Source organism: Monomorium pharaonis, chromosome 1 (assembly GCF_013373865.1).
Source record: "Monomorium pharaonis isolate MP-MQ-018 chromosome 1, ASM1337386v2, whole genome shotgun sequence".
Classification (NCBI taxonomy): domain Eukaryota; kingdom Metazoa; phylum Arthropoda; class Insecta; order Hymenoptera; family Formicidae; genus Monomorium; species Monomorium pharaonis.
In genome coordinates, this window is record NC_050467.1 from 22,543,048 (window position 1) to 22,554,838 (window position 11,791).

Here is an 11,791-nt window from a genome sequence, read left to right on the forward strand (position 1 = left end):
TTTGAATTCTCGTAAAATTTAATCGACGGAATTTCATTGTGCGAGCAAGCGATTTGTAATTATACAGGTAAAATTAAACTAATGTATACAACGTTAAATACTTAATAGATTATATCACTAGTAGGTTTAGGTTAGAACATTTCAATTTTAAAACATTTCAATTCTGCCTCAAAGGCATTAAAAATTTATTTTTTGTTTTAATCAATCTAATAATTTCATCTGTGTAATTGTATATGTGATTGTTAAGAATGTGTAAATTTCTCGCGTATAGGAAGAGGTACTTGATCTCTTCAATTCACATTATTGTAATATCTAATAATTTATATGTATATCTTCGAAATGTGTATTAATTTTTAAGAATTTTAAAAGCGTTAAAATTATCCAATATTTAATGCTATAACACGGTTTCATAGAGTCTTAGTTTCTTTTCTTTCAGGAATTGAAATGTTTTAAAAGTTTTATGTCAGCTGAAAAAGAAACAAGGAGAGAAAGAGGAGAAGGAGAGGGAGAGAGAGAGAGAGAGAGAGAGAGAGAGAGAGAGAGAGAGAGAGAGAGAGAGAGAGAGAGAGAGAGAGAGAAAAAGACAGACAAAACGATAATGCATATTCCAATAAAGTGATGAAAATTATCCTTTTATACATATATATTATATACATATATTGCGTTTCTACTAAATGAAGACTTATAAGAGCGTGCTATGTTCCTAAAACATATTCTTATTACATGTATTACGAGGTCTATTGTTTAATAGTGTAAATAAGCACATACTTTCGTAAGATGCGCATCTCTACTTTAACCAAATACACAACCAAAGTTTAGAATTACGCAGTTGCTACATTGTGTCGTCATAATATACTAGACTGATTCATAGTAAGACACGAGATGACATTACAATAATCCGTGCAGTAGCGATTAAGTTATCTTTATGAACGCATTCTGAATACGAGCCTTTGTGAATTGAAATAGTCTTATTTTTCTCAAATCCTTGTGTTAACATAATTCAATTCGAACAGGTAAAATTTAGCATGTCCAGTTGCACGTTTTACAGAATTGTATAAATATTTATTTTGCCACAATTATCACCTTTGATGTTAATCGAGGTTCACCCGATTATGCATTCCCGCTTATGAATGTTGGAATCTGCAGATTAAATCTTATGCAGAACCCAAGAAAATTTTTGTTGTACTTATTTAAAACGGCGCGTGTCCGCGCGATAAAACCTTTTGGATTTTTATTCTCCATGTATCCCTCTTTTTTCCCCTATTGTGTTGTATTAAATCTCCGCCTATTCGGAATTAATCTTTTGCATTCTGGACACGCCCTTTCTGTTCGTAGTCGTTTGTATTTTAAGATTATATTCTTATACATATCGTTACCTTTGCAAAACAACCGCTGTTGTTATAATAATCATCTCGCTAAACATCGTACCAATTATTATTTTTGCATATTAATATATATTTAAACGTATATTTGTACAAAAATTGTATTATGCTTAATTTGATTCAGAGATATATGCACTTTGAATAAAATGTGCGTCTTTCTATTGTTTTTTTTTTATTAAGTTTTATTCATAGTAACACGTTATACACAATAAAGCTTATCAGAAATTTTTATAATACTTTGTGGATCCTTATAAATAGATAGAAAATAAGTCGTTAAACATTGCGTGACTTGCGATGTGTATAATACACACATAAAATGATTTCATAATTCTTTCGGCAATGGCCTACTTTAATATTTTTAAAGATTTTAAAAAATCTCACGTGAATTACTGTGAATTAATAATTAACATTTAATATAAAGCTAATTTTTGTACACATACTTATTCAATATTTATACGTATATTTATTTATTTTATGCTATCAATCACCATAAGTTCTGATCCATAATAAATTGTATTTAATATTTTATCTATTCCATTGACTCCCTTGTTTCTCTTTATCTCGTACATCCATTATAAAAACAATTTATTCTCAATTCTGTACATTGTACGCGCTATTATTGTCAGATTCGAAAGGAATACGGAAAAAAGAAACCAGTGTCTTCCACGAACTGTCAAATCAAAAAGGATAAGTCAAGTTAATATATAAACACGAGAAAGCAGTTTTCGCAGAACATTTTTTTTTTTCGACGACCTTGACAATATCGTGTTGAAACTAACATCTTGTGTCTAATGTTCCTTTTGAAGATGGCAATAATAGAGCGTACGATGTACAGAATTGATAATAGATCGTTTTTATATCAATAGATGAACGGGGTAAAAGGAAGAGGGGTGGAATAAATAAAACATTTTATTTATTCCACTCACCTACTCCCTTCTTATAAAAATGTATAGAAATGATCTAATTCTCAATTCTCTACATCGTACGTTATTATTGTCATATTCAAAAGGAACATTAGACAAGATATGTTGACTTATTCGTTTCGATTTGACAGTTCATGGAAGACAGTTTTTTCTTTTTTTCCGCGTTTCTTTCAAATATGGCAATAATAGCATGTACGATGTTCAAAATTGAGAATAGATAATCTTGATATCAATGGATGTACGGGGTAGAGAGAGAAGAGGGAGGTGAATGGAATAGATAAAATATTAATCACGATTGGGTTAAGGACCTATGGTGAAGAAGCAAAAGTATTCACGCAAGGGATACATTTTTACAAACAAAACATTAACATAAAGTCGATAACTCATACACACATAAAATTTATATATATCTTGTAACGCTACAAGGTATTCAAATTAATATCACCGCTCGAAAAAGAACATTAAAATCAAACAATCACTTTCATGTTTCAATCGAAGTGCTAATATCGGCAGAGAGTCCTATGTTTCATATACAGATTTCAAATCTCTTGCAAAAGTGTACGGAATCTAAATAATCTACGCATGGCCATCCCTTCTATATTGGTATAACTCTCTTATACTTATATGTATTATAAGCTACCTCTTTTTTTATACATATATTATAAAATATAAAAACTGATTTGTTAAGGCACGTGTTATGACTTTCATGAAGAGTAACAATATATATATATCTCTTTAAAAAATTAATAATTTCAATAACAAAATGTTCCGCTGAACACTGCGACAATTATGTGACTTATGTTATGATTGCATACTTGACAAATTGTTATTGAAATTATTAATTTTCAGAACGCATGTTTATTTTATTTTTTTAGATTATAGATAGAAAGAATGCGAGAGGTAGAATATATCACGGATATAGTTATGTTAAAGATAATAAAGCTAATAAAGATATAAAGATAATAAAACAATACGAGAGAAGCCAGCGAAACTTATAAAGTCAAAATTTCGATCTCTATATAAAACCTTTTTTGGTATTACAATATATTTGTAAGCGTGTGAGATCACATCGGTGTCAATATTCACGTTTACAAACGTAATTGTACACATAAAGTACATTGTACACTATAACCTAGGGAACTAGATTGTCTAATTTGTTGGCACTTGGACTAGGATAATCTCTGTCAGTAGTTGATATCGACATGCGCTCGAAAGGCAGCTTACTTCTTACTCCTTCCTATTAAAAAAATCTCGCTTAAAAAATAGTTATCGTATCGAAAGTGTGCATTTGTTTAAGTGAGACAAAGACAATAATAGCATGCATTTGTAAGAAAGAAAAAAATGATATCTTACGTTATTGGAACATTTTCTATTCTTCATTTACAATTTGTTCACAATTCATGTGTTTGTAATACTTTATGTATTTATCCACATTTGTATATGTAACCGAAATATACTCTCAAGATATAAATTTGTAAATTAAAATTCTATATCTACTATTATATTATTGCTGTCTTAAAAAGAAAGAATATGTTCCACACCTGCGTAGAAAGTGATAAATTCTTACTTGCTACGACGTTTGCCCGTGGAGTTCCTTAAGAGTTTAAAGGCGTTTGCTGTGCTTATGCTATTAGGGTTATACGGGCCCTTCGGACAATACTTGACTGTGTGTGCGTCATCGCCAGTTGTACCACAAATCGGGCATACATAAGCCCTACCAATCAAAAAGATGATTTTTTATTTGTTTAATATAGAAAATTTGATATTAAAAAGAAAAGAATCGAATTTCAAATGTCATTTCGTGAAACAATTCCTGAAGACAATGCAGATTTATTTTTATTTCTCGATTAAATAAAAAGTTATATTAAGAAAATAATGAAATGGAGATTGATATACGCGATTAGGAAAAATTAAAAAAATTTTTTATTTTATCTTTTTCTACGCAATATTTTTTTATTTATGGATTCTAGTTTTGTTTAAATATACTGTAACTATTTCGGTTGTATGTACTGTTGTGTTCTCACAACATAATCATATACAATTTTATGTGAATGTAAGTTTTTTCTGCGCGCCAAGATTTATGAGAAAACCAAATTCTTGTACACGATTGAATTAGAAAAAAATATAAAATAACATACTTTGGGTATATGTAGAAAAAAATAGAATTAAAATTCGCAGGCATTTTCAGAGCACAAGAGCAAAGATTAAAACTGAAAGAGAAGAAAAGGGACAAAGGTTTTAGAAAACTGAAGAAAAAGCTTTTATATTTTATGTGTGTGTGTGTGTGTGTGTGTGTGTGTGTGTGTGTGTGTGTGTATTAATACGCCATGCATTATGATATGCACGGGACTTGTACGATATGTACAGCTTAGTTTATATGCTCTAGTGCAGAGTTCATATTTTACCAAAATACAATTGAATAAACGAAGAAAGACAGAAGAATATTTCCTTTCGCTAATTCAGTTTGCTTTTCAAATATTTTATTAACTAACGTCTGTCTAGAATGTTTACTTAGGCTTATGGAAAATATCCATATGGTATATATCCAAGAATAAAAAACTTTCATATAATTCAATAAATCAGAAGTTGGTGTTTCGGGAGATATGTTTAAAGGAGGTATAAATATTTCAAAAGAAAAATAAATATTTTAAAAAAAGAAAGAATTCCGGGACTTGACACTAATTTACGTTTTAGCAAAATGAAAAATATATTAGGCATTGCTTCAAAAATTTACCTGAGAACGGGGCACTGAACGCGTCCGTCGACGTATTTCAGCACGTGCTGCCGATAGTACGATTCCTCTTCCCCGTTATTCCTGCAAAACACGCATTCGGTCGGCAACGGCTTTTTGTTTTTTTTCCGTCGGGATGCAGGTTGTTTTGACATCTCTGTGTCCACGTCTGGGCAATATTCGAAATCTCGACCGTTGCGTCGAAACTCTTCCATCACCTCTTCAACTGAAATAAACCGTAAACGAGGTCGTAAAAGAAGGGAAAAAAAGTATTTTAACGTAAACAGAGGAGAGAGACAAGCTTTTCTTCCTACAGTTGTAACACGGAAGAAAATTAAAACCCGACGTAATAATCAGACGGTGACGAGAGAGATAAGAAGTGCGATCCACCTGATGCTACAAATGTTCCGAAGCATTTGACCGATCAATTTGAACCCAAGAATTTAATGAATTGACCAATCGAAGAATGCTTCGACGCGCTTGTAACGTTAAGTGGATCGTGTCCAAGATAAGATCGAGTTTCACGTTCTTTCCCTCATCTCGAAATCACGGCAAAGAAATCCGCTTTTCGTGATGCAGAAGTGAGAGTGATTCAATAGGCCGCAGTTTGTAAACACACCGCAGTCCCACTTTCGAGTGTACTTTCGGGCTTCGCGTGTTTATCGGACACGATAATCGTCATCGTTGTCGTCGAGGGGGCGAAGGAAAGGAGAGGAAAGAAAAGGAGAAGCGGCGCCGTAAGGGCGCGAAGTAAACAGATCCTTGCAATAGGCTTTTGTCTCGATAAAATACTTTATTTACTGTAGCCGGTGGTGATCTACCGGCGATCACAAAAACGAATGAGACCGACAAGAGAAAGATGCACACGTGCGAGCACACAAACGAGACGAGACCAGCAACTTGTCATTTTAGTGCGGTCGCCCCAGTGAAAATGTAAAATCGAAGCGTCGAACGTAAAGATTAAATATTTCTCTTGCATTTCATTGTTTCAATTTACGCTTCATGGAAGATTTGTTAACGCTTCTATTACTTCCCCTTTACATTCGACTTACTCTCCGATTTTACATTTTCATTAGGGTGAACGTATCGGTTTTTATTTTAAAGGTTTATCTGCGAGTGTCGAGAATTCGGATAATCTTTGCTGCACCGACAAGTCCTGGGATATAAATATACAAGTTTAAAGAGTCGAAAATATAAAATTGACAACGAAGAAACGTTCTAGGCGATAACTGTAATGTACGTTGGCTCTTACGTTTGTTGTGATTCGTATCTCTTATCGAATTCTACTCAACATAACGAACGAATTCTCTCCCTCTCTCTTTAACGAACATTTCATAGGAATCGTGAGTCACACGCATTCAAATCTCCACGAGAGGCGGACCGACAGTAACTGCACCAACGACGAATCAAATAAACATTCTATACATTCCACGCTATAAATTACTATCGATGACATAAGAAACCCTAATTCGTATGTATCCAATTTTCCTGTGAAAAAATTCAATTGTATTATTTGTGTCGCACATTCCCGATGCGCAATATTTAAAGGTAGGCAAGTTTTTTTTTTTTTTTTTTTTTTTTTACGTTTTTCGTATCTCTGGTCGACCGTACTTCAGGTAAAAATTGCCAAGAGTTTCATCTTTCCATGGCATCTTTTAAGTAAAGCTAAAATTGAATGTCTTAATAGTTTTTTTTCCATTACGTTCGAAAAGTAATAGGAAAGTGGTTTCTCGTCAATGACAGGGAAAATTGTCAATAGGCAATAATCGTTTTGTTCGAAAGATCTATGAATTGCAAACTTCTATGCAAAAAGGAAAGGGGAATAGGGTTGCAGGATCTCTTCGTACAATTTTTGTTTAGGCTGCATTTTTTTACATTTATAATATAAAATACGCGTTTATTAGAGAAACCGAGAACAATGAAAGTGACGCAGATACAGTTGAAACAAGATCGTGTCCATCGTGCGCAAAAATGCGTGAGAAAAGATAAGTTAACGCGACGGAAGATAAAAATATAGAATTAATAATTTTGTATACATTCACAAGGGATGCAAGCGGATCGTAACAAAAGCTTTTCTTCCGTCGTTTCTCAGTTCGCAAGTTCAACAGGTTTCGTGCCGGTACCAAATTACGAAATCTGTTTTACTTACTTCACGAATAATTCAAACGTTCTTAATTCGTTAGACATTTCTGAAGACAGTTCCTCGAAAAGCCTATCTTTCAAAGGCCGATTAAAAAAAAAAAAAAAAAAAAAAAAATACGGCAAACTGCGCAGATAACCGGGAGAACGTTGATCCCCTTTCGGGCGACGTTAGTCGCACAGAATCGCCGCAGCGCGAAATCACCCTCGGCAATTAGCGCCTGTCGCGAATACACCTGCGATTCGTCAGGCATCCGATGAAGGAAAGGGGGGAGAGAAAAGGGAAGTACCGGCAAAACTTACCTGTCGGCAGATGCTTCGCGATGATGGTGAGATCGAACAGCCGCTGGATCTCATCGTTCAGGCTGGGGTTGAGGGGAAACAGAGCGTTTTCCAAGTGGAACCTCGGCAACATGCCACACATTTTACCGACGATGATCCGCAACGAATTTTTGACGATCCGTCTGCGAGCAACACAATCACCACGTCGTCATACGTCGCCCTCGAGCACTGCTGTCAGACTGACGAGACCGAAACCGATACCGTTCGTCACTGCCTTGAGACAACGTAAGATTGTGAGGTGATTGGTCGGCGAGAAAGATTCTCTGCTTCTTGGTTCTTACGTGTCGTAGAGGGGATGGACTCCTCCTCCTCTCCTCTCCCTCGTGCCAGACGGCGACATTTGTGGAAAAGTCTTTCGCCGTTTTCGCGGCGCATGCAAAAAAAAAAAGGGGGGCAGACAAAGCGGCACCGCGCATCGCGCCAGTTCAAACAAAGCCGCCCGGCATTCGGTCGCCGTGTTTACGCAATGACCTTGGTGACTTTGACGACGAGATACGTTTCGGCATGTTTCCCGGAAAAGATGCGACAAGTCGCACGTCCCTTTTTCGCCCTCCCCCTCTTAAAAAGGGTAAGTTGAAACCGGTTTGGCGCGTCATCGATCGATATTCGACGCAAATGCGTTCGATGAAACACGAACGACGTACTATGACGAATAATCCTATCCGCGCCTTTAACCCTCGGGTACAATACTTTATGAAAATTAAGTTGATGCACTATGGGGTGCGAGGCACCCCAGCATACTTTTGCGTTGCGCATAATTACGTTTAAACTGTGACGTATTAGGAGTCGAAAAAATGTCTGAGTATTTGTTGAAACTTTTAAAAGATAATTTAAAGGTTTTCAAAGAATTTTAATTTTAACATAGTCAAAGAAATTATTAAAAAATTAATGATCGAGGAAATTATTATTGAGTCCAGGCTTTTTGGGGAGGGGGTGTCGTACATCCTAGGTTTGCACAAAAGGGTTAATTCGAAAATAGTTTGAACGTAAACCTTTCAGCGTACCATCTATTTTATCATTTATTAGTCTGCCGTAATGATCATCGACGTGTAAAGAAACCAACCGTTCTCTATTTACGTAACAAGATCGATTGTGCGGATAGTCATTTAAGGGGCACACTGTGGTTTTTGCACTTTGACATCGAAAGGAGAAAAGAAAATTTCTAGCTAGCGTTATATTATGGATTTTATTTAAGATTTTTAGCATTTTCGTAGACTAGTACTTTATTTGGTGCATTCTTATCACGCGGGTAGAGGAATAGGAAACAAGAGAAAAAGAATAGAAAACAGACTTTAATTATGAATTTTCGTTTTAATTGAATCTTTTTTTTCTTATCTCCCTCGTCTAATAAAAAATTATGACAGCATACAAAGATCACTTTAAAACGAAACTGCTAATATTTTTAAAATAATGTTAGTACACATTAAATAATATTGTTTGACGATGCTCATTTAAAGAAAATATAAAATCTGACGATTCACACACACATACATTTTATTTTTATGAAATAATTATAATTATACATTTTAATTTTAAAAAATATTTATATTTAATTTAGAAGTCTGGTGTAGAGTTTATAAAGAGTTTTAAAAGCTTATATAAAAATTATAAATTTTATCAAAGTCTGATAAGGATTTTCTATTACTTTAAGTTTCAATTTTTATAAAAAGATTCCACAAAAAGCGTTAAAAAAATTTTTAAATATACATACCTCTATATCAATAAATTATTGTCTTTAAATACTTTATTGTTATTTATTTAAAACATTGCCACTTACTAATACGATATTTCTTTTCTTTCTAGGTAAGTCGTGTTGAAAATTGGCGAGGCGGGGATCCAAGAAAAGAAATCTGGTAATTTCACTAATCTTCATCTTTATTATTACTGTGTAAATATGTAGGCACTGAACAAATAATTTCATAATTTGTTTACAAACATTTACACTTACTGATCTTCATCTTTTGTTCAATCAATGAATATTCTCCGCGAAGAGCGCAGCCCCCGGACTTGGCGGTCAGAGCCAATCGGAGCTGCCTATATGTGTATGTACGTGTGTATATTTCGCCGTCTATACCCGAGCCTTAATAATTCTTAAACGGTAAATATACCGGTTGTCGTTCTTACGGCATTGTATGCGCTCGACCCCAACTTCTATAAATTTGCGACCTCAATAATTACTTTATCAATATGTATATATATATAAATATAAATATATATATGTGTATATATATATGTATATATATATACTTCACTTTTATGTATGTATACTTCATTCTCTATCCACTAGGTATATTGTTCTTCTAAGCCTAAAATTACACGTTTATTAAAGGTATATATATCTCTCTATCTATCCTCAGAGAAATTATAATTAAAATTAATAGCAATCATGATAACGTGTCAAATATATACGTCGTGTGGGAGGACGGGGGAACAAGGGAGGAATAAGGGTGGACGGGAGGGATAGGGAAGAGAAGATACTAAGAGATTAAAAAAAAACGCAAATTCTAGCTTTGGCTAAGAGACTGACATTTCACGTTTTAGGAGCGCGACATCGGTGCTCACTCTCTCGTGTGTATCCGCTATCACGCTCTCCAGTTTCGAAATGTCGGACTAAGTGTGAAGAGAGAATTGGTACAAAGTCTTGAGAGATAAATGAGTTCGAGAAAACGCGTGTTATGTTATTCGTCTCTGCGAATGTGTGTATGTGTGTGTTTGTATGTGAGTGCGCGACTCATGTGTCCCATGTACGTACCTGTACGTACGTACGTATGTATGTATACAATGATCGCGTTCATCGGTGAAAGAATGTAACTTTACATAGGATCAAGGTTGTTCGAAGTATCGTCGGCTGATTCGCTCTTCAGCCTTTTTCCGTGTCTCAAGTATAAAACTAAAGGAGGCGGCCACGGCGAAGCCCTTTTGTAAAACTATATTCATATATTTTGTTCTCTCTCTCTATCTCTCTGTCTCTCTCTTTCTCTATTGCGCTCAAGTGTGTGTGCACGTGTTTGTTAGAAACATTTATTTCTTTCTTTTTTTTTTACATTGCAGGCAGGTCGACAGGTTTGACTGTTCGTACGTGTTATACATGAGACACTCCGTAACCGGGCATGTTGTCCAACGCGAAATACGCGAATGCTTTGATGTGACGTTATCACCGATGATGAGGCTGATGATAATGATAATGATAATGATGATGATGATGATGATGATGATAATGATGGCGATTAATACGCGCGTGAGTGTCGTCGATGAATTTTTCTTGCATTAATTTAATGATCAACCGTAAACGTCGATGTCGTGGTGGTCCGTTTTTGGAATAGCTATAATAATTATTATAAATATATATATTTATATGTATATTTATATATGTATATAATAGGTCCATGCGTTTTCTTCTCCTTTATGCGCGTGTAATGCAACGTGTATGACAGTGAAGAGCGTGTATACTAGGAATGTACATAGTGTACGTAGAGATATTTAATTAGGTTGTGTATAAAACGATGATACATACTATTTACTCGTTACTCGTTTATATCAAACGACACATAATTATGATATCGATTTTTTTAGTCTCATGGTACGACGCGATCCACACGGCGCGTCGTTTGCCAATAGGCTTAATAGTCTTGTCCTGTCTTCTCGTACAATGTGATCGCGCGGTCACGCATCCACGCTGACTCGCACTCTCTCTTTCGCCCCTTTCACGAAAAAAAAAAAAACGATCGCGTGGTTATGATACAAGAGTCTCCAAATGAATGGTCATCGGTCTTTGAGCACATAATTTGGCATAACGCGTGCTTGACGACACGCTACATCTTAGATTTGAGTTGCGTTTTGTACTTGAATGAAAGTTCGCCGCAGTTTGTATTAAAAGAAAACAAAATTTGATAGATTTCGATAGATTTAGAAATTAAATTTGTAAATGTCCTAGATATTATAAGTTATTATAATTGTTATATATTACATATAATAATGTATTTGTTTATTATTATATAATAATATATAAATATTTAATTAATATTTGTAAAATATTTGTTATCTTAGTATACATAAATATATAATTTTCATACAAAAATAAACAAAAATAATATATGCATAATTTAAAATTTGTTCAAATTATCTAAAATATTAATAAACTTAAAAAAAAGATTCTAATAGTATAGTAATAATATAAATTTTATACATTATAATAATAATAAAAATAAAATTAAAATAATCCCGAGATTTGATATTCCTCATTTGTTCCGTGGCTCAATACGCTCGAAAACGTG

General features: G+C 34.2%; 1 protein-coding gene across 1 annotated transcript; it reads right to left on the minus strand.

Annotated features, from left to right (window-relative positions):
• Positions 1–608: 608 nt before the first annotated feature.
• On the minus strand, positions 609–11,510 carry LOC105834569 (nanos homolog 2). The gene is made up of 4 exons (XM_012677141.3): positions 7,479–11,510; positions 5,040–5,262; positions 3,873–4,019; positions 609–3,542 (listed from the first exon to the last, which is right to left on the minus strand). Exons 1-4 carry the CDS (start codon positions 7,597–7,599, stop codon positions 3,533–3,535), a joined length of 501 nt encoding a protein of 166 aa, XP_012532595.1. The 5' UTR covers positions 7,600–11,510; the 3' UTR covers positions 609–3,532.
• Positions 11,511–11,791: the final 281 nt, after the last annotated feature.